Source organism: Pezoporus wallicus, unplaced genomic scaffold, assembly GCF_028554395.1.
Source record: "Pezoporus wallicus isolate ANWC-B61680 ecotype Strahan unplaced genomic scaffold, APGP_CSIRO_Pwel_v1 contig_7073, whole genome shotgun sequence".
Classification (NCBI taxonomy): domain Eukaryota; kingdom Metazoa; phylum Chordata; class Aves; order Psittaciformes; family Psittacidae; genus Pezoporus; species Pezoporus wallicus.
Genome location: NW_026641326.1, coordinates 3,615,278 through 3,639,475, shown reverse-complemented (window position 1 = coordinate 3,639,475; position 24,198 = coordinate 3,615,278). Strand labels below are relative to the sequence as shown.

General features: G+C 40.0%; 1 protein-coding gene across 2 annotated transcripts in view; it reads left to right on the top strand.

The window, feature by feature from the left end:
- PDZRN3 (PDZ domain containing ring finger 3) overlaps window positions 1–22,840 on the top strand; it is a 142,847-nt gene extending 120,007 nt beyond the window's left edge. For both annotated transcript variants that reach the window (XM_057422868.1, XM_057422869.1), the window contains 7 exons: window positions 5,490–5,743; window positions 8,248–8,335; window positions 16,338–16,436; window positions 17,328–17,390; window positions 18,078–18,179; window positions 19,251–19,367; window positions 20,415–22,840. In XM_057422868.1, the coding sequence (XP_057278851.1) occupies window positions 5,490–5,743; window positions 8,248–8,335; window positions 16,338–16,436; window positions 17,328–17,390; window positions 18,078–18,179; window positions 19,251–19,367; window positions 20,415–21,965 (2,274 nt within the window). In that variant the 3' untranslated portion in view covers window positions 21,966–22,840. The remainder of the gene's footprint in view (window positions 1–5,489; window positions 5,744–8,247; window positions 8,336–16,337; window positions 16,437–17,327; window positions 17,391–18,077; window positions 18,180–19,250; window positions 19,368–20,414) is intronic.
- Window positions 22,841–24,198: the final 1,358 nt, after the last annotated feature.

Below are 24,198 nucleotides of genomic sequence, written 5' to 3'. Positions count from 1 at the left end.
GTTCATCTGCTGCTTCCATTTTTGGCCAGATACAGCATATAGTTTACTTTAAAATTTTGACTTATTTGGCTATGATGACTTTTTTTTTTCCATAATCACAGTTTGGCCATGCCAGTTGAATACTGATGGCACACTCAGCTTCATAACATCTTGCTTTTTTATTAGACTCATCTCTGTTTCACTCAGTGCCTGAACTAAGTTACTGCAAAGGCAAAACTTCCGATGACTTTAGTGAGCCATGACATCAAGCTCAAGGGATTGTGTTATTTTCATTCCAAGTATTAAAAGAAAACTTCCAGGAGACACTGAACTCCCAGACAGGACCATGCTGTGTTTACGTATAGATTTCTTACTGCCTTTACAATGTAGATTTTAAGGTAGTGTGTTCTCTGCGGCCTACTTTTGTGCAAAAGAACATAATATACAGTATATACTATAAATTCAAATATTCTAAATACTATTCTAATTCATAAACATTACATAATTTATATTTTAAAAAACTTAAGCATCCCATCCTTATTTGCTGTATGGTCTTAATTCAGAGTATTTATCTCTGTGTCTCATGCAGATGCTGAGCCTGTCTGGCTCCACCACAAATTTCATCAAGGTCCATTCAGTTCAGTTTAACATCATACACTGCAGAGAACTACAGCTTTCTCCATATTCAGTATATTTCCAATGCAAAGAAGATCCAAAACTAAGCATTTCAACATTTCAGACAAGTTAATTTATCCATCTTTTGTGCCATGAAAGATCCCATTGTCTCTGTCACATGGCATGTTCCTAAGAAATTATGCATATTTGTAGGTTTTGGCACTCTTCTGAAGCATTCATTTGCATGGATATTTTTTCCTGTGTTATTTCAGATGCAACTATTTTTAAGGAAGAATTTTGCTGAGTACAATTGAACAGCATTAGGAATGAATTCTATGATTATAGAGCCACTGGGATTTTGTTTTAACAATTGAAACTATACAGATATATTTATTGGCTTTTAAGCACTGGGAATAATTGTCAATTGTGATGAATTTTCCAGACAGAAACTAAACATCTTAATATCATCTATTTGCTAAAGTGTCAAAGGATTCAGGATTAGCCACAAGCACTAATTCTACATGGACACCAGAAATAAGGCCATTTGGTATCATCATATTTTTCTTCTGCATCATTTCTGTGCTACTAAAAATAAAATACTAATACTTGCTACTTTTTCTAGCTGGAAAAAGCAATTTAGCTCTGTTATACATAAGCTGACTTGAGAATTATGAGGTTTTGTTATCCAGATATTTCAGCATTCCCTTCCTCATTTCAATGGAAAATTATATTATTGATGTGCTGGGATGGGAAATACTAAAAAAAAAAAAAAAAAACCAGTAAATACAAACTATTCACTACTTGGTATTTACGTCATAATGTGTCCATTTTTTCAGGTGCCAGGTTTAGAGTGTAATTTCCCTGCCGTAAATCACTTGAGAGCACATTTTTGCACCATTACTAATTGTTCCATCATTCCACATTCAGAATCTAAATGGTTAATAGTGATAGCTCTGTGCAATCCATTAACTCTTATTTTGTTAGTGCAGTTCTGAACACATCTAGTAGGTCAGCAGTGCACCACACTGACCAAGACTGCTGACAAAAACAGAAACCTGAAGAGCTAAAAGGATTTCACTCAGTTTGGGTTTAGGAATTGGTCTCTTAGAAGAGATGCGCAGACTGAGCCTGTGAATGGCTACTGTCCATAGACGGCTTGCCTGATAGGATGTGGGTACTCCCAAGGTTTCATAGAATTATTAACTTCTAAAGACAAAATCCCCAACCATATTTTAGCAGTGGGTTAAGAAACCCATAATAATAACAGTACAGTGAGTTAGGTTTTCATTTTACTATAATCATTGCCATCTTATCAAGCCCATGATATAAAATTGTATATATATCAAATATAAATCCCCCCTTAAGAGTTATTTATCTATCATGCTCTGCAGAGTCCTAGTATTCTGAAATGCCCATGTAGAGATTGTTGAATACAAATACCCACTGAAATGCTCAGTTCTGACCTGGAGCCAGCAATACTAGATGAAAGGCTCTGGCAGAGCAGACCTGATGCCATTACTTACAGCACTTGTAACATCCCTGCCTGCAGGTTTTCTCCAGCCCCTCCACTGGGGCTATCCTTGTAGCTAATGAAGCAGAACAAGATGAGCACATGTTCCTCAACAGTCTAATTCACTGCCCAGGACCTACAGTTAAGCCACTGATGAATGGGCATTTGTGGAAACCTGCAGGTATTAGTTCTGCTGGCAGAGAGGGCACTCAGTGATGCAGTAGGCAGGCCTATAAAATGCTGAGTATCGCCAGAAAGTCACAAACCTTTTCTACACAAGGTTTCCTTTGCAGGAGGAGAGGTATTAGATTAACACGTAGCTGGTTTTCATCCCGAAGCCTAAAATATGGTCTCAGGTCCTTCGCCTGGCTGTGCAGCACTCCTGTTTTTCACTGCATTATCAGCTTGTAGAAAGTAGTCAGAACACTGCTTAGAAATAACTCCTGTAGTTAGCAATTTATGATACATTCAGACTGCCGCCTGTTCCCTGCACGATATCAGCCTGACTTTGGAGTTAAAATTGTTTATATAGCAGTTGCGTACAAAAGCCCAGAGGATGCCAGTCTATGGATCTGCAAAACCAAAGTGTCCTAAATAACCTGAACTAAAATGCAGCCTGTACTAAAGTGTCTGTAAGCCAAGTTCCTCACAATATTGGGAAATAAACCAGGAAGCTATATCCTTTGCATGATTTTACCAGGCTTTAGCATAAAGATGTAGAAAGCAGCTCACGTGAAAAGTTTCCTGTTCAAGAGTTATTCTATTCAAGAGCACATTTCTGAAGAACACTACACTGGATGCAATTTAGATTCTATGATTTTGATTGCTTGCTGGATTTAGTTGCACAAAAAAAAAAAACATTAGGATGCACACAGTAAAATGTGCAACATTTAATTTGCAGCAAATAATAAAACTCGAACCATAATCAGCATTTCTTTTTTCCAGAGAAAACATTACACTGAACTTCATTTTACAGCTGTACAAATTGTTTTAAAGTAATCTGCTCAATTGGGCGAGTTAATGATACTTAATTTGACCAGGCCAAACTTTACATGCATTACTGGGAGCAATTGTGTTCAGTGCAAGTGTTTCTGTAATGTAAATGTAATGCTAACACCTTCCATTCTCGGCTGGCTTAACAAAAAAACTGGTGTCATCACCTCTCAAAGATAAACCAGAGATGACAGCGTAAAAAGTGTTATGTGCACAAGGTAATTCAGCAGGAATTTAGCCTTTTCAATCTATTCTGCACTCAAGTTAACCTTCTTCATTACTGCCCAGCATTTTGCTGTAGGCAATATGTTAAGTATGGGCTAAATTCAGTTACTGGGCTGAGTAATGTTACTCGTTCAGTTGCCCAACTTACTTTAATGGAACTAAACATGGCATAGCACAGTGTGAACTAAGCGTGACCTGATACAAGTAAAGACAGCAGAATCTGGGCATACATTTTAGAGATTCAGTCATATTCAAGAAGGTGATGTGGCAGAATTGCCACATTAGTGTATATTTCAGACATGGATAAAACTGATGAAATGACAAAGCAGCAGCCACCACTAATACCTGAGGCTGGACACTATTGCATCTATGTCCAATCACGGCGATTCATTATCTTTATGCCTTGGAAAGAAAAAGATACTCTTCCATGCAGACAGCAACAGTTTCCACTGTGCATCCCACACCTCTGATAATAGATAACTGTAATGCAGTTTATCAAGTCAGTAGCTCTCTGACTGCAAGGAGTACAATGCAAGACATCATTCACAAAGAAAATCTATATATAAAGCATGCTCCTTGATGAGAAGGACTTCTGCGACAGGGGTCTTTGCTGTCACTGCTAGCAGCATCTTTTAATCTGGAACTGCAGTTTATCTCTGCATGTCAGCCAGTGCTTGCCCCAGTCCAAAGAACATGGTAACAATTATATGATAGTATGATGCTTTAAGATTGTAGCTTCACTATACAACTTTCACAAACAAATTGCTCTGGACAGCTTCTTTTCATCTGTATTAAATTGCCAACAGTTTGCATGTTAAAAGAGTATAAAAACTTATTGGCGTTACCAGTGGTTCCCACTATTTCTGTGACAGTTTTTGCATACGAGCCCATAGAGCGTTTGGTTTTGTGGATACCTTAACAATAAACAGTCCAGATTTCAAGAGAGATGCCCATGTTGAGCTGGAAGCAGCTGGAAGTGGGCACACAGTCTTTTCACTATAGTTACCTGTTTTCAGTTCGTTCCAAACTGTTCATTCTGTTTAGCTGCCATAAAATTACAGTCCGTACAGTTGGAGACACACAGAAACATTAAAACCTTTCACAAACCAAAACTCAAAATGGGAATTGGGGTTCTGCAGCTTTATAGGAACTCTGACCAATGTGACCTCATCTCCTTTGCAGCCCTTGGGTACACTTCAGTACTTATGGAAAAGATCATTAGAAACCATGTGCGGTAGGAAGCTGAGCATGAGTGAAATGCAAAGCCACAGTGGGCTGGAAGTGCTCAACACCTCTCTCTGGATCAGGAAGGACACCTCTGCTTGCCAAAGACTGAAAACTGTATAGAATTTAATGCCTCATTTCACTTTTGCTGCTATGAACAGAAGCTTCACTACTTTGAGACAGGAGGGATCTATGTTCAAATTCTCTTCTCAGACCCCCACCTTCCATGTCAAGTATTGGCAGGTCTCAGTGGGGTCTCAGTCATGTTTAGCAAAGATGGTCTGCAATGTATAAGGATTCATTAAGCCAGGAGATAATGGTGGTGAGATCTGGGGATGGAAAGTGACTAAGCTATACAGACAAAAAATTAGTTAAAAGCCAAAAAGCCCATGACTGCTTTTTCCTTATTATTTCCCTTCAGTACCCCAGATGATGTCCATGCCCATCCCTAAGATGCAGATTTTTCTTGCAGTGACTGCGTACCATCATGGTGCTTCATCTGAAATGCTGTTTATCAGACACAAATACACAATTTTTCAATTTCAGGTCTTGTCCCAGGAGTTATGTTCAGCAAAAAAAAGGTTAAAAGATTAAAAAACAAAATCTAGAAAAATTACAAGAGAATCAGTAATAGTTCTGTTTAAACAAGGGCTGAGAGATTTCTAATCTGCAAGAAACAAACAGGATGCTGGTTTATACTTTAGCTGGAAGAGTGAATCCAGCAAAATCAAACTATCAAAATTAAAAGCAGAGCACAAGATTCGTAAAGTTACATAGTGAAAGGGGGAAATGAGAGATGCATAACAGCACAATAGCTCCTAGTTCTTGATGTATATACCTTTAGATAAAAGCTGAGACTTTTGCATTAACAGCCAAAACCAACAAAGATATCCTTTACTTCCTGACTGTTTCTCTCATTGCTTTGCTTGCTTTCTTCCTGCAGGTCAATGGGAAGGATTTATCTAAAGCAACACATGAGCAGGCAGTGGAAGCATTCAAGACAGCAAAGGAGCCCATTGTGGTGCAGGTCCTCAGAAGAACTCCACGCACCAAGGGCTTCACTCCTGCTCAGGACTGTCAGCTCGTAGATGTGGGCACACAGACAGATATCACTTTTGAACACATCATGGCTCTAAGCAAGATGGGCTCACCTACGCCACCCGTCTCTGTGCTAGACCCATACCTCCTACCTGAAGAGTAAGTATCAGTTTGTGAAGCCCCTGAAAATCCTTGCATTCCTTCATGTGACATTTAGAAGTAGTTCATCAACTCACCTTTACTTGCTGGTGAATGCGTAGCCAGAATTCATACGCCATTGAGCCGTAACTCAAAACATTTTCATTTTTCCTACACATTAGCAAGCCATTACTCACATGAGTAATGCCACTAAGTCACAACATGGCCTCATAAAGCTTATTTTTTGCTGGCATTTGATGGATAAAGTTATTGCTTCTTATAATTCCTCTCACTGCCTCTTTGGGTTGCTTATGTTTTAACTTTATTTTTTATGGCTGCCATAAATTGTGTAATGCTAAGAGCTGCTACATTCTGTTCCAGTGTATTAATTACTTTATTACAACCCTGCAGCGATGTTACTCAAATAAGTTATTTTCTAGGACTAAAATTACTTACCAGTGCTGTCATGGATGTTTTAGAATCAAATTTTAATTATTGTTAATGGTAGTTTGATGCTTTTGTGCTTACAAATAAAAATGACAATTATCTGCTGGCACACACACACCACGCCCTCACATGCTGTTCAAGAGGAAAACAGCTCCCCAAGGAACCCATGCATATTGCCTGTCATCTTGCCACGCATCTCCACAGGGGAAAAAGGAACAGAAAGGACTCTGAACATCTCGGTTGCTGTGTATGAGAGACCCTGATCTGGTCAATCAACAGCAGTACCTCGTTTTGAGATGATCCTGTACATTGGTGAGAGGCAGCAGCAGTGTGCACGTGTCCTGGCTGCACAGCACCGCTCTGGAAGGGGAGCCTGCAGGCAGCACAAGCTCTGAACTTGGATCAGCACACAAACACACCCCAGCACACCCCTCCAGACATGCCACACGGCACTCCTACGAAATAGGCTTTGACTACCAACAGCCACTGATGCTGTACTGCTCTTAAGTTACTTTCATAGCATGTTAACATTCATATGTTCAGCCAGGAACTGGGCTTCTATGTACAATGTCTGTTCCTTTCACGACTCTCAGTAATGTTGGTTATTTGAAAGACGGTTCCATCAGATATTACTGCACAGCCACTTATTCCCAGCCCATTGAAAATTCAAGTGCAGCTGCATGTTTTAGTGGAAATGTTTGACAAAAGGCTGTAGCTTTGAGCTTGTTTGTTGTCAACAAGCAGCAGAGCTTAGCACACCGTGGAGAGGACACGCTTATACTAAGATCACCTACCTTGCATACCCCCAACAAGAGGGGTTTTCAATGCCTGCAACTTTTCAACTGCAAAACCAATTACATTAGGGAAACAGCAAAGATTAATTTGTGATGAATCATTTAGGTTGCCACATGCCTGTATAATACCAGTGGTATTGGTAAGTAAGTCCTATCAAGAAACTTCATATTCCCCCTTAATTGTTGCAACTGCTGGTATCATCAATGGCCTTACTTTGAGCTGTAGATCTTGGTCTCAAGTACCCAGCCTGCCTCACGGCTCTCCCTGCACACAAGGGCAGTCCATTAGCTGTTTGAGTGTGCTGTCACCCAGCATGTGCAGGCAAACAGAGTTGTTTTTTCCTAATGCTTTCTGTAACTTCTCCAAATCCCATTCACATTAATCTAGCCTGCATATAACAAGATCGGTATCTCAGCCAGTTAGCAGATGCTGTTACGTAAATAGCCTCACACTTACAAAGAAACATGTATCTAGTTAACGGAGAATTAAAGGGAGCTTACTTTCATTGCAGAAAATAATTCCAGCATAGAAAAGAGTGATCACAAGAGTGTTACTGCTTACAGTTTTCAAAGTATAGATAGCAAAGAGTTGGAGAGCTCAAGTTGTGAAAAGCAACATGCCAGTAGTGAATGGCAATATCAAGAGTGATGCATATTTAAACAGTATTTAACTCATTAGGCACAGCCTGTTTCATTCAAACCCATCAACAGAATGCCGCTGATCCAAACAGTTGGATGGCAAATTATTTTTATAATACTTAGCAGTTGGATAAAGTTTTCTGTCTTTAAAGCAAAGTAGAAATGCCAAGCAGCCAGCCAGGAATGGTTTTACTTTCATGTCTGCAAATAACCTGAGCTCACAAGTAAATAATCTAGTATCCCCTCTCATCTTGAACCCTGACAAATACCTGCCCTCTCAGCAATCACCTCGTACCCCTGACCCTACTTGGCTGCTGTGTATTTTTTCCCCAAGTCAGCTTTACATTTGGAGAAAATCCATTAGTAAATTTTAAAGCTTTTTACAAGTCTCACATTCATTAATAGGTGCCAAATGCTTTGGACTTCTCTTACAATACATGTAATTTTTGTTTTATTGGTGTAAGTGGTACAATGCATTCATTAACGATGGGCAACTTCTTGGTGTGGTTGTTAGTCCATCATGTTCACAATGACTTGCTCTAAGCTCAGAATGGATTAATGTGCTAACTCTAGTTAGTACTGAGTGCTGAGTGCTGTCATAGTGAGTCCTTAGTGCGGTTCTAAAACACACCTTTTTTTTCCCAGCCATCCATCAGTGCATGAATACTATGACCCAAACGACTACATGGGAGGAATTCATCAAGAAATGGACCGAGATGAGTTGGAATTAGAGGTACTTGGTCTTTACTATTTCACTTACTGACAGCTTACATGCACTTGTCATGGTTTTTATTTGTATATAAAGCAAAAAGACATTTCAAAGCAGATACTTATACAGTTGCTTATTAGTTACTTTGCAGGTTGGAAACCTTATTGATACCTTTATCAGTGTATTTAACTGTGCATGGTGGACTGATAAGCTAGAACTTCAGTTAACAAATTAACATAAATAATGAAGTCACTGATTCCATTCATTAAATTCTGTATACCTGTGCTGGTTTAGACTTTCCAAGTTTGTGAGTGGCAGGCACTGTTCCACATAGTCACAATAAAAATGTGAGTTTCCCTTAAAATATTCCCCAGCTGAGAAACAGATGTTCTTGATCATATAATTTAGAAGTATTGTAAGTTTACAAGACAAGACCAGAATAGATTTGCCACTATACTAAGCTGTTCCTCTCTTTTCATATGTATACATATGTAACTTCTAAGTAATGAAAATTATAGATAATAAAAGTTGAACCAGTCACAAAGGTATGCAAGTCCATTTCCCATTGCCAAATCTTTAAACATCACTTGGGATTTTAGTACTTGTATATCCCATCAGAAGTTCATCTTCAGCTTTCCCATACTTAATTTTAATAAGCTGCTCCCAACCATTCAGAGCACAGCATATAAATTGTGGGCCTTAGTTCTGCAAGACACTTAAGCTGTACTGACCCACTGAAGTGTTTTAAATTGTTTGTAATAAATAGCAGTAAAGTATCTCAATACTTCAAATACTGCCAGCAATGTCTGACCCAGCTAATCCATTCAAGTTTATCAGTAAGTGAATAGTTTACTCTTAGCTTGCTTGCACTTCTGATTTCTGATTTCTTAGATCCTGGCCCTGCTAATGCCTATTTGTCAGAGCAAGCAATGCTGACTTGTCTGTAGCTCTGTTTAAATCAGTGGTACATTTATCAACAGCTTCAGTGGGAGCAGAGTTCAGATGTTCTACAAGCACAAAGTTGTTCCCTTCTAGAAAAGTGTTTGTGGGATCAAGGACTAAAACCCCATAAAAAATGTGCACGCGGTTTTCAAATGCTGCAGATCTGGTAGCAATTCATCTCGGTATACAAACACGAATCAAAGGCAGGATAAAATCAAAGTGCCAGTAAAACAAATGCTGTTTAGCAGACTTCAAGGCCTTACTTTTCAAACAAGTGCATTTTTTTTTCCTTAAAGAAAAACAAATACAATATAGATTTCAGTCGTAAGGGAAAATGTAGAACAAATCAGTATTTTCTGCCAGTGTCTTTTCAAAAACTATCTTTTAGGAAATCTAATATTGAGGAGAAATTATATTGCTTCCATTAGAACGTCAACCAGTTGAGCTGGAAACAGTTTAAACACATGCACTTCAGTAGCCAGACGTTAATATGCCTTAAACCACAACATTAATAATTTTGACATTGATATAGTACTTCATGGCAAGAGGTGATCAGCTCAGTAACACAGGGAGATGAACATTAGAAAAGTCTCTGTAGCCTAATAGCGTTCTTAAAAACCACTAAAGATTCTTGTTCAAATTGTAGAGACTGTGATCAATGGGAAGGTCAAAGTGCTAACAGGGACTCAACTGGCTAGTTGCTTTTTTGTTTGCCTTTTGATAGATACGTTTTAAAAGACCACAAAGGCACTGTTTCATTGACTGCAGCAGCAATGTCTAAAGTAAGAAAGCCATCAAGTCAGCCTTCTGGCATCCTGTGTCCATAAAGCGTGCTTTGAATTTCAATCAGAAGCTCCTCGTCTAAACTTTTATGGCCTATAACTGACTGGCTAGTGATTTGTAACAAGTAAACAAGGCAAAACCAGTGAAATACCCAAGTTCACAGCAAGTTTCTAACGTAAATATCCGTAGGAAACAATTTAGGCTGGCAGTATTGCCAAGATGCCAAAATTGTGTTCTCAGTTTTACCTCTCAATATTTGTCTTTAATGGATGACTCAGAGGTAACTGCCATATATTCCCTACTACAAAAAAAAATAAAGACCATTTCTTCTCCTTTGAAGTTTCCATGCCACAAGGAAAGCGGGACTAAATCCTCAACTACTGTTTTATTAGAAATTAAAAGTATATTCATTCTTCACAGAGGCCCAGCCAGAAGTCATTTCAGGCTCATAAAGGAAGAATAATGTCACTCCAGGATTCCTCGGCGGCATTATGCCTTAATATGTTTATTCAAACAAGTCTGTCCAGCTGTCAGACACACAGCCCAAGTGAGGCCTTTCTCACTGTGTTCACTTTCTCACATTACAAGGGAGTACATTCCACATCAAAAAGGGAGCTTGTTCTCTCCCATCTGACTTTCTGTCTTTACCCTTTCCTATATGCAGCTTGCACTTAGGTCTTGCTTTCTTTCTGAGAACTGAACTCAGCTGGATGGCTAGTTGAGACTAAGTAAATCTCGGGGCTGAAAACTACATGAAATGTTCGCTAACTGCTAAGAAACCTCCCTTCTGATACTCTCACTCGATCTTGGACAGAAGTGAAGCCTTCACATCAAAAGAGTGAAGTACAACAGATATATGCAAATAGCTTTTTGCCCTCCCAGCACACAGCTCAGTGTTCCAAGCATAAAACCGTAACATCTGATGAGCAAGAAATGAACACACTGAGCACGAAAATCTGGGCTTCAAAATTTGAAATTAATACTTCCCTGCTTTCAGGAAACCATAAATAAAGCTGAGTACCAGGGTTTCAGGCTCTGCCCTTTACTGTGTACTTCAGTACTGTGGTTGAAAGTTTGCTTTTACTTCTCTCATCTGTTTGCAAGACACATGGGAATCAGTAGGCTCCGTCACACACTCTGCAATTTTTATTCCATCTTGGCTATAAAGCGTTTGAAAGCATATTTTATGTGAATATATGTCTTTACAATGAAAACTCCTGCTCTGCAGGGAGTTGCACTGATCAGGAGCTTCTCAAGGCATTAATGTCTCTGAATACAAAGGACTTCAGCCCTAGCAGTGCTGCTAACGCAGTGATTGAATTTGTAAAGGATTAAAAAGCAGTACCTTCCTTCAACTTCATAACTGTGCTTTTTGAGGCAAGTATTTGTATGTTCTTTGTTTGGAACAAATCCAACAGTGGTAAAACATTCCAACTTGCTGACAAGCTAATACTGAAAGGTTGTTCTCCCCTAGCTCTCTGGAGGACTTCAAACTGGCCTTAACACCTCTTTACTGCATGAGAAAGGTCTTAATCATGGACGGCTGGCCATCTGCTTGGCAAAGAGCCTGGGCATCTTTCAAGTTACCTTACTCAGGCATCCTAAAACTCTTTTCACCCGGGTGAGAAACAGTTTTATCTGGCTTTCCCTGGCACCACTAATGACTTAAGACCAGTCTCTGTGGTCCATCACAGAACTACCATCACAACGTTGGGCTGGCACAATAACCTCCAGGCAGGTTTTTACTTCTTCTCTAGTGTGAAGAATGTTTGAAAGAAAACCTATTTTATGAAATTTTCTTCTCTGAAAAGTGGAGGGGTTGGATTTTGGCTTTTACCTACATTGAAACCACATTTATAGGAACAGACAAATGTAAAGATCACTTTCCTTATCTTCAAGACAGAAGAACAAGATTTTTCCTTCTGCTGAATCAAGGTCAGTTGCCAAAATGAGTGAGAAGGCCTCATGCATTATAAAAGGAAATAGTTCTTTATCGATTGTTATTTCCCTGACATGCTTTTCTGGGTGAAACTTAATGGAATAGCAAAAAATTGCACTCTGCTGGTCAGGTGTGTCAGGACACACAACAGCACTTCTTAGGGAGAGAGACAAAAGGACAGAGTACTTATTATGCAGGCTTTGGATAATGCTTTGTGAATGTTTGAGCTTACTTTACCCATTGTTGTCCTCTCATTTCAGAGTTCCACTGCTCATTTCTGTCTTGTTATAGAAAGGATGTAGATTTTTTAAACTTCACAGGCAGGCCATAAATTTAAATCAGCAGTACAATAATTCAATAATCTCTTGCAAATGAAGGATCTTCTGAGCTTAGAGAGGTTAATTTACCATTATCACTTACTCATAATTCATTATTATGAGCGGTTACAGGTATAATGTCATAGAGCATGTTCATTTCTTCTTGTCTTGCTACAAATGCCATATGGATTTCAGCAGCTAGCTCTTTGAGCCCTCCTTGGCTCAACATTTGATAAAGAGCCAGTAATCTTTCAGCCAGTTCTCTTTTGCAGACTCTATTGTGTAATACCATACAAATATTTCTCTTGAACATCTTTCAAAATGTCACTTTTTTACCTTTTACAGAAGCAGATTTTCATTATTTGTGAGTTTAAAAGTTACATCCTATATGAAAATTTTACATTTATTGTATTAATGTAGCCCCGGTAACCCACACTTTGTGGACATCACTGTTGTCTGCTAATTAATTTCTGCACATCTAGACCAGGTGTTGAATAACTTCAGTGTCTCCCTTCTGCAATGTAGGTGGCTGATAGGTTTCATATTATTTTATAAAGAGCCCCAGTTGAGCAGTAAATACGCTTTCAGCTGGTGACTGTACAGTGCACCAGCCTGATCTGAAAGAGCAGGGCCTGGTGGGGTCTCTGTGCACGCAGCGGCTGTTCTCTGCAGCAGGACCATTGCAGGATCAGGCACTTGGGCTGCACAGATGTGCAGCACTAAGACACAGGAGTAAGAAACAGCAAGTCTTGTGGCACTGCAAAACTACACCTACAAAGTTCTGTAGACCCATGTTAATTCCTGGTACAGTTACACAACCAACCGTAACACCTTGTACTTGTAGCTGCCAGTTTTCTATTTCCCCCCTTTCATGTACTTGTACATTATACAGACTTGACTCTGAATATGGAAAATAAACTTTGCTTTGAAGACTCTGGTTTTGATTCTTCAACTCCAACCGGAATTGCACACTTTTATCTCTCAAACATTTCAAACCTTTATGATTATATTAAAACTTCACTGACGCAAAGACCTACAGAAAGCAGCTGTTTCTATCTTGAAGTTCCCAAAATTATCATGTTTGGGTAGCATCAAACCCACTTATTCTGTTCCGACAAAGGACTAGAGGGATTGTACCCAAGGGTAAGTCTGTCAATTACTTACTCATAAAAATTCAGGTTCTAAACACCTGCTCTAAATCTTTTTGTTTGCTTTAGCTTTTTGCTGCTTTATTTGTGAGTTGTTTTTAAACAATATATATATGGTTTCCTTTTAAAGTACATATTATTTCATTTACCAGATGATTTATTACTTTCCAGTATAGCACAGGTGATGTCTTGGATGGTGCTTTTTACCTATAAACCCATACGTACTTTTTAATTATTTCAGTAATACCCTTTATAGTTGTACACTGTTGGAAAAACACCTATTGTTAAAACATGCGGCAGGTAAGAATGAAACTGATAGCTTAGTTCCTCCATTCCTTCTGCTTCAAAAGGTGCTGGCAAGTGTTTATGGTTACATAGGACCTATTTACATACTGACCAAGGTCACCATGCTTTGTTGTTTGGTTTTGTGGGGTGTTTTTAGCATTACATATATATATATGCATTTTCACTACCAGTGTGACAAACAGCAGAATGAGCTACAGCACTAGTTTCTTGCCATATTGTGAAAGCAGTAAACTTTAGAAAGACTTTCCCGAAGATACGAAATCTTTATGCTTGAAATATGGGAATCATCCTATGCCTGAATTAGGCCTAATTCATGAATTCCCACCTCATCCCCATTTCACACCCTGGTTAAATATGGAATGAAAGCATTGGCTGCAGTGGCGTTCCCAAGGATCAAATGAGATCACAATCGAATCCACTTTGTCTCATCTTTTCATCTGAAGAATTTCCATCTCCTCTCTAAAAAGCCCCCAAAGCTTTAGAAGTCTGAAAAAAAAAAACACTACCAAAGCACTGTATTCAAACCCTTAAGTAACAAAAGGGGGAGAAAAAGAGCAGCAGTTCACCACAGATACTATTGACTAAAACCATTTAAATACCATCTGAAATGTCACTGACATTTACAGCCACAGTTCTTTTTGGGGAAAAAAAAAGAAGAAAGAAATTACACATGTTGACAAGTAAATAACATGAGATTGCTGATCTTGGCAGCTGTCATCTAGACATGCCAATAAATTATTCATATCAGCTTGTTTTACTGTCTTGCCTCTTACAAATGGCACAGTGCAGGTCAAAACAGAGACACATTCAGAAATAATGAGTCTTGTTATCAGAACTTTTCCACTGGAAGGGACAGGGCCATGCACAGACATGAGATTCAGGGTCAGCCCTGGGGCTGGGGCACCCCTCGGATCCCACACAGGGATCTTTGCCTGGTTCCACTCTTTCCCTTCTCAGTAATGGGGCTTGAACCCCACAGTTGCCTCCTTCATCCTGCCTGGTGTTAGCTGCACAGGAGTGGGACCTTTCAGAGCCTTGTTCACTGCCAAACACTCTTCTAAGGTGTCCTGGGTTCAGCAGTAGCAGTCATTTTTTCTCCTTCTTAGTAGCTGGTGCAGTGCTGTGGTTTTGACTTTCGGCCTGGAAACAGCACTGATAACACCAATGGTTTTAGTTGGTGCTCAGTATTGTTTAGTTTGACCAAGGACTTTCTGAGTCTCATGCTCTGCCAGGGAAAAGGGGAAGCCGGGAGGAAGCAGAGACAGGACACTGACCCAAACTAGCCAAAGAGGTATTCCATATCACGGCATGCCCAGGATGTAGAACTGGGGGCAGTTACCTGGAAGGGCTAGATCACTGCTCGGTCGTACTGGGTATCGGTCGGCAGGTGGTGAGCGGCTGTATTCTCTTCCCTTGTTATTTCCCTTATTATTACTATTGGTGGTAGCAGCAGTGGTTTGTGTTATACCTTAGTTACTGGACTGCTCTTGTCTCAACCCATGGGAGTTACATTCTTTCGATTCTCCTCCCCATCCCTCCAGGAGCCAGGGGGAGGAAGAGGAGGGAGTGAGAGAGAGACTGCATGGCTGACTGAGTTTAAACCACAACATAAGGGAAGTAAAAAACACAACTACAGTTGCTATTACACCTCTACCTATGAAGAAACATCTTCTCTCCCTGCAACAATATCCTCAGGACTGACACAGTAGTGGCAACAAGCTGGTTAAGCATACAAGGCTCCCCAAGGTCTTTAGGCTCCTGGCTGTCCCTGAGTAGCAAGAAGGTAGAGCTGAAAGGTGGATGGTCACACTAACTGTGCACTAGGCAGGAGCATCCTGCAGCCTGTGGGCATCTACGTGGATTTTACAACCCAGTGTCACAGAGCAGCAGCAAACATAGGAAAACACAACCCACATGAAATCCTCATGGCAAAAAAAGCAGAGGAAGCATATAGTTTTAAGATCACTTAAATGTCTCCAAGATTTAACAAGACCACCAAAGAGCACTAGAATAATAAACCATGACCTGCTGAAACCAAACCCTTGCAAGAGATTAAAGTGCTTATTATATTTCTATTACCAATACCAACTGCTTTGTTGACAATGTATTGATCTTCAGTCACACTTTTAAGAAATTTATTACATCATCTTGTAAAGATTAGACAAGTTCAAGTAATAAAGTATTATGTATTTCTCTAAAAAGCCAGAAAATTTCCCTGCTTATAAGGAAATATATATCAGCTGTGGCAAATATTGAAATCATACTTTATAAGTATTTTAGTGTTTGAAGTCTTACCACTACATGAAATATAGGTAATTTTTCTTCTTTAAGATCAATAAAGGGTCTGTTTTCAAAATGACTTCATATTGATTGAAAGGTCAAAAATGCCCCAGGTATTGATTGTCTGCATATAATCACGTTTTGCTCAGTAAGTTAACCTCGTCCACAAGTGAAATGAAAAGAGATCCACTATATCACTTAAGCAAAATATATTCATTGTATTTGAAAAATTGCTTCCATCAGTCACCAGTGTCTCACTGACAGTGGGTTTGCTTTCCCTTTTTCTTTCTTTTTTTTTTTTTAAACCTCAGGAAGTAGATTTACATCGAGTGAACAGCCAGGACAAGCTTGGCCTTACTGTATGTTACAGAACGGATGATGAAGATGACATGGGTATTTATGTGAGTGAGGTAAGATTGAGCTGATTTCCATAAGATACAATTTGTTGTTAAAATTGCAGTGTTGGACATTTAGGACATTCATCCTCTGTTTGTACCATGTGTGAAAAGGAGTCAGAATGCAGTAATTGGAAGAAATCTAATTATTATTCCTTTCCTCCAAACGGAGTGAAATCCTGCATCCACTGAGCCAAACTTCGTTCTGTTAGTATTTAGTGTTCGTTTTTCCCCTAACACAGTCTCAGCATTCAGTTTCAGATGATGTTTTCAAAATATTTTGAAAACATATATATTCCCCCTTTAATTTTTATTGTCTATCCCAGAAACAACATAAAATAAAGACGAAATCACCACCCCGCACTTCTATTTGCAAAGATTTGGGGCCCTTTTGTCTCTTTCTGCTCTCTTTCATGCAATAAGTAGCATTTTATACATAATCTTTTTAGCATGCAAATCCATTTCAAATTAGTAACAGCAGTTTGGGGAAAGAAACTCATAACTGAATCTAAAATCTGCCATTAAAATGCATCACTTAAGATATAATCCTTCCTGCTCTGTATGCAAAAAGTGGTTCTAATCAGAGCACTGTGTTGTAAAGCAAAAAGTTAAATTATGAGGTAACTCAGTGTCATGCAAACATGATAAACCTACATTCTCTGAAGACACATATCAGGAAGAAATGGGTTTGACTTCATCATTTTAACTGGCATTTCACTTTTTGTCTGACACAAGCAAGAGTAAGTCCTATAATCACTAATCGGGACATAACACTATAGATATAGCAGCAGCAACAGACACACTAGCTTACAGTATCAGTTATGTTACCAATACTGGGTTTACCACAGGAAGTAAATACTGAGTTCTCAAACCTCCAAAGCACTCACAGCTCTCTTTATTTTGTAGATCGATCCCAATAGTATTGCTGCAAAAGACGGTCGACTCCGAGAAGGGGATCGCATTATTCAGGTACACGTGTAAATGGTTGGAATCTGCTAACACACTGCAACCTGCTGCAATGTCTTTATTTCAGCATAATTTCTACAAATTATTCCCTTCTGACTGGTATTTATGTACTTCCTTTTAATTTTATGAGGGTATTTCCCTTTCCTCTGCCATGTCCCAGTCAGACTTTGATAGTCCTGGCCAGCACTAACAGGGATGTTAGTACTTGCTCAGGAGGCAGAATGTCTAGTTCTGTATGCAGGCATGAGTTGTCTTCCAGGTGCAACAATCCTACGCCACAGGGGCTTTGTCAGAAGTCTGCATAGACACTAACATGAGTAGAGGTCCACATCCCATCCAGTCTCTGGCAGCAGCACACACAACCTCAATCTCACCTGTCCCACACTAGGATGCTCCTGTTCCTTCCCACCCACCAGACCTGCTGTTTGATTCTGCTCCTGCCTAACTGTGCTTCTCCAGTTTCTCTCCTTGTAACAAAGCTCTGCACATCACATGCAGAGGTGTGGAACAGCTTCTCATGTCCAAACCAACACACTTCCCCAACACTTACATGCTGGAGATGTGAATAGTGTGTGTGCCTGGCCCACACAGCACTGGGATCTGTCCAGCCATGCCACTCTGTAGAACCATCACAGCAGCATTTAAGTATCCTTATGAAAAGATTTCATTGTGTTGCTCTTTTCTTTAAAGATCAATGGCATAGAGGTGCAGAACCGAGAAGAAGCAGTGGCACTTCTCACCAGTGAAGAGAGCAAGAATATCTCCTTGCTTGTTGCAAGACCAGAACTTCAGGTACTGTAGGAACTAAAAAAAAACACCCTCTCTTTAGTCTTTATCAAAAGATCTGCGGTTTTGTAGAAAGCAGTTCTTTTGAAGAATTTTAATCTACTTAAATCTACCAGATCTACCCAAAACCATGTTAACACAGTTTGTCTGGACATATAGGTGATCTAAAATAATGGAATTCAGCAGTCATGGCACTTATGTCTATATTTTCAAGTTCAATTTATAAGGTGTTTGGTGATTTATATATGCTGCAATGCTATTACAAACATCAGTGCAAGGTATTATGGATGGTTTCAAGCCATGGCTTTGAAGAACATACTGAACTCTTAATTCCTATAGCTATTGATTATCCATTCATTAAAACACCTATTATTTAGCCCTTTATACTCCATCTCTTAATGCAGTTAAATACTGTCAAGAGGCATCCTCAGCTGTAATAAAAGGTTGAACCAGATCCCTTTATAGAGCAGGAATTAGCACAACAAAGATGTTGAACAAACAGCCATGAGCATTGTTCTTTGATCTGTCTCTGCTGCTCCTGCTGGGAGAGCAACCCTTGCCAGTACACCTGGAGACACAGGATCAGGCTCATGGCTATCCTGTCAGTTTGGATGCTTCTGATCTTCCCCTTGGGGATGACTGAAGCTAGGAGTAAAGAAGTCTCACAGACCCCTAGCCAGCATTTTTCCCTCTGGCCCTTGATGCCACCTCGCACATGGTGTGCTCAGGCTTTGGGCTCGGGAGTATTTCTATACATTCTAATCAAGTCATGCACAAACCAGAACAGCCCCAACTCTTAGAATTATTTCCATGGATGAAAAGGCTGGGTTTGTTTTATATCTGTTGAAGATAAAATCATGCTGCTTGAGATGAAGGTGGCTGTGAGGGGAGGTAGGACAGTCAGTACCCACACTTAGCACAGGAGATGTGTGCTCCTTCTCACGAAATGGCAGCACTGTCACAGGAAGGAATCCCCTGAGATTTCTCAATGACTTTCCACAAAGAAGGAATGTAATTTAAGTCAGTCTTCATTCTTTTGACAACATTTGGTTTGGTTTTCCCTCCCTTTTCACATAGCTGGATGAAGGATGGATGGATGATGACAGAAATGATTTTCTGGATGACTTGCACATGGACATGTTAGAGGAACAGCACCACCAGGCAATGCAATTTACTGCCAGCATGCTCCAGCAGGTACTGCCACTCTGTTGTGCAGCAGTGTCACAATTTCACATTGCACTCCATATTCCAGCACTGAACTTGACTGAATACACTTAGTGTCTCAAATAACGATCAAGGCAAAAGGGCTTTCTATAAAATCAAGACATTACATGACTGCCCCAAACCTCATGTTGGGGACCAAAAGGTTTTAAAATGTTACCTTTTTTTTTTACTTTTGCCTCTAACAGCAATGGTCACAGTTAGAAATCCACTGTTCTGTCTGTGGTCACTGACAGTATAAACTATGTGTACAGTAGATAGAGCAGTCAGAAGACTAACTTATAAAATCCCCTATCTGATATGCATGCACATACTGAAAGCACCCTGCCTCCCGAAACCTTAAAATCCAAATAGATGACTCAAGCAAATGACTCAAGTAAGGTCTAGGTATGGGGAGTAAGGCAAAGAAGAAGGTTTTATATAGCAAAGTTTATATACAGGGCCACAGATATGGGCTTCTATTCCCCATCGTTCTGCCACAATTCATACAATCATAAAAGTTCATTAATAGTTTTTCTGGTTTTGGCTGGAGTTTTCTAAAACTATATTCTCTGTGGCATCTGTGTGTTTTGAAGAGCCATATTCTCTTGGCACTGCAGTAGACTGGATACTTTTGGGCTTCTAAGTGGGAGAAGAAACATTTTGGAAATGTGACTTCTACCACTGTTGCTATATAACTGCTGAAAAGCAGACCTCAGGTTCTTCTGAAAAGAACATCCACAGCAGGCTGTGGGTTTGGTCAGCATTTCATCCCTGGCAGTGTTCAAGGCCAGGTTGGACAAAGCCTTGGGTGAGATGGTTTAGTGTGAGGTGTCCCTGCAAGGGGGTTGGAACTAGATGATCTTAAGGTCCTTTCCAACCCTAACTATTCTATGATTCTATAATAGTATTCTTACCACACAAGTAAAAGCAAAGATGCAGAAAGTGTAACAACGATTGAGAAACTGATTGAAAAATAAACACCCTGAAATATTTCATGTCCTTGCAATAATTTCTCTGTCTTTTCATTTTTGCTGTTAGAAGAAGCATGAGGAGGATGGAGGTACCACAGATACAGCCACTATTTTATCTAACCAGCACGAGAAAGACAGTGGTGTGGGGCGCACAGACGACAGCACTCGTAACGACGAGAGCTCCGAGCAGGAGAATAACGCGGATGATCACACCACCTCCTCCAACACTTTAGGGAGCCAGAAGAAGCTGATGTACAGTCATGACACCCTGGGAAGTGGCGATATGCAGTTCAGCAACGAGTCGTTTATCTCGGCCGACTGCACAGATGTCGACTTCCTTGGCATCCCTGTGGATGAATGTGAGCGATTCCGGGAACTGCTGGAACTGAAGTGCCAGGTGAAGTCTGCCAACCCTTACAGCCTGTATTACCACAACAGCACTCTGGATATGAGCAAAAGCGACCAAGAAAGCGTTGACAGAGAGCTGGAGATGCTGAACGAGGAGCTGCGCAATATCGAGCTGGAGTGCCTGAATATTGTGAGAGCTCATAAAATGCAGCAGCTGAAGGATCAGTACCGAGAGCCCTGGATGTTACATAACAGCGGGTTCCGCAACTATAACACAAGCATCGATGTTCGCAGGCACGAGCTCTCAGACATTACGGAGCTCCCTGAGAAGTCTGACAAGGATAGCTCGAGTGCCTATAACACAGGCGAAAGCTGCCGCAGCACACCACTCACGCTGGAGATCTCCCCTGACAATTCGCTGCGCAGAACTGCAGAAGGCATTAACTGTCAAGGTAATGAGGGGGCAGTGGCATATAATGTCTCCCAAAAGAATTTATTTGCTAGCTCAGAAAGTCATGAATCCAGCACTGGTAAATGCCATGCCTCTGTGAAAGATCCTGACCTTGGCAAGCAGCTGGAAAGCAAGGAGAGAAAAGCCAGTGATGGAAGCAAAAGCCCTACTCACAGTCAGAAACCTTCTGGTTCCTATGTATCCCCATACCATCACTCACCATATAAGCATGCTCATATTCCTGCCCATGCACAGCATTATCAGAGCTACATGCAGCTGATCCAACAGAAATCTGCAGTGGAGTATGCACAGAGCCAAATGAGTCTGGTGAGTATGTGCAAAGACTTTAATTCAAGCCAGAGTGAACCAAGGATGGAGTGGAAAGTCAAGGTCAGAAGCGATGGAACCCGCTACATTACAAAGAGGCCAGTGAGGGACAGGCTGCTGAGAGAACGTGCCATAAAGATTAAGGAGGAGCGCAGTGGTATGACCACCGACGATGATGCCATCAGTGAAATGAAGATGGGCCGTTACTGGAGCAAGGAAGAGCGGAAGCAGCATTTAGTGAAAGCGAAGGAGCAGAGGAAGAGGCGCGAGTTTATGATGCAGAGCAGGTTAGATTGCTTAAAGGAACAGCAAGGTGCAGAAGAAAAGAAAGAGATGAATATCATTGAACTGAGCCACAAAAAAATGATGAAGAAGAGAAATAAAAAAATATTTGACAATTGGATGACAATCCAGGAACTGCTAACCCATGGCACTAAGTCACCAGACGGCACACGGGTGTACAATTCCTTCCTGTCAGTGACTACTGTATAATCACCATTGCTAAGTTATGTACATAAAACACTACCATTGGGGTAGAAATCAATGCCTCGTTCAATGTGGCAAGAGTTTTGTATATAAGATACAGTCATCGAGTTTATAGTTCAAATACTGAACTCTACAACTGTGGGTGCCAGGATCTCCATTATAAAGTGGAGAGGAAGCTTGCCCATGTCCATCAATGGCAATATTAGCAGTGCTTTTTGGAATACTGATTGTACTTTTTTACTTGTTACCTTTTACATGAAGTGTTTAAATATCAGAAATGTATTAACCATACTTACACAGGTAATTTGCTTAGACTATATTCATATTAAAAGGTACCCATGCTTTTCTTTACCTAAAAGTTTGCAAAAAACCCACAGGGGTAACTGCACATACCTATTTTTTGTGAAACCATATTTTGTGCTATTCTTTTGCTGTTGTTCACTTCTACACAGAGTGCTGTTTATCAATATTTAGCTGATGGTTTAAACTCAGAATTAGAGTCATTTCTCTTGTAATATTTGACATTTATCAAACAGCAGTTTTTAGAGTTATGCTCAAAATCTAAACAGTTTCCTTTTTAAGGTTTCTGAAGACAGTCTATAGGTTTCATCTGAAAAGCCTGACGCAGAGGACACTGTCCTGCAGCTTTAAAGGAGTTTCAAGCATGTTTGCAAATGTTGCAACCTATTGAAAAGATGTGCATGTACAGCTCATTTGTTTCTGTAAGACAGTTTGTGGAATTTGAAAAGCCCATGGTAGTAACTGTTTGCTTTATAGATTTGAATGTATTGAATTATAAAAGCAGTTCCATGAAATCATCATTAGCTATAAACGTTAACAAGTAAAATGAAGTCAAATAAATTATTGTTTTGTATTTCAAACTAGTTTAAATTCTTTTGACCCCCCTCTGGTTTCACCACGTAAGAGTGTTCTTTCCTCAAGCGTAGCTCCTGTGCTGCAGAAATGCCTGGACAGCCTCCCAGAGACAAACCTGATGGAATACTCTGCATCGTGGCTTTGTGGGGAATTTGGATTGAGGTTTTCTAGAGGGAAGGAGGGATGGAAGTAAGAGGCAAGAGAGAAGTACAAGGAATATCAAAAGCAGAATCAAGCAATGCATATCTTCAACTCACAAGGCATTTAGGATGACCTGTGAGAAAGAAATAAGACTTCTTCTCTCCTGTTCTGCTTTGGTTTGTGGTTTCTTAGTGGTATTTAAAACCCACCTAAAAACTACTACCCAAAAGTGTATCTTCAGCCCTATAAATTACCAGTGCCCCTTGAAATCTGGCACTCCTGTCAATAAGCCTCTGTAAATTTATCTTCAGATGATATTTTCCTTTGGGATAAAGTACCAATCCTAGTAGAGTCTATGAAAGATTTTATGTTGACTTTGCTAGAGCCAGGATTTCACCTGACATCTTACCAGCCATTATTATCATGAGTGATACAGTAGGAAAAACACATGATTTTCACAGCACTCTGACTCTTCAACCTAAGACACTTGCTGTCTGTGGCTTAAATCTGCTTTACTCTGAGTTCATATTCTGTTCATCCCAATTGCAGGTGTGAGAGCCACTGCCAAATACTGCCTCTCCTAAAGTTCAGATGCACAGGCACAGCTATGATTAGTGTGGAATCACAATCAGGCATGAAAAGACAGTTAAGCCATCTTTCATCTACCTGGAAATACTAAAGTAAGATTTTAAATGCTCTAAGGAGAATTATCATCAAGGTGCTCCTCACAAAAACAGGCTGCTTTGGAATAACTTCACAGGTAATGTTTCCTTTAGGCATCAGTTCTTAAGTGCCAAGCTTTGCATGCATGTGCATAACAGCAGAAAAGTATTTGGGAACTCAAGTGTGATGTACAGAAATTACACCAAAGCATCAACAGTACAAAGTTCACATTCTTTAACATGTTGAAATAAAATTATTGGCTAAGAATTATTCTCACACCTTTTGAGGTTTTCGTCACTAAACATTTGCTGTTATTTTGGTCAGTTAAAAATCACCCCTCTCCTGATGATTTATTAACTAGCAGAAGTTCATAGAGTCTATCAGTTTTCCTGGAAATCTGGACAAAAGCCTTGCAAATCCTTTCCCGTTCTCAGGTACCTTATCACACACTCTTTTTCATCAGAGTACTTAATGTGGTGGTGTAAAAAGGAGGTTTGGGGTCTTTCTTTTGCTTGCAAGAGAACATTGGAAATTACCATAACGTTAGTCCAAAGATGAC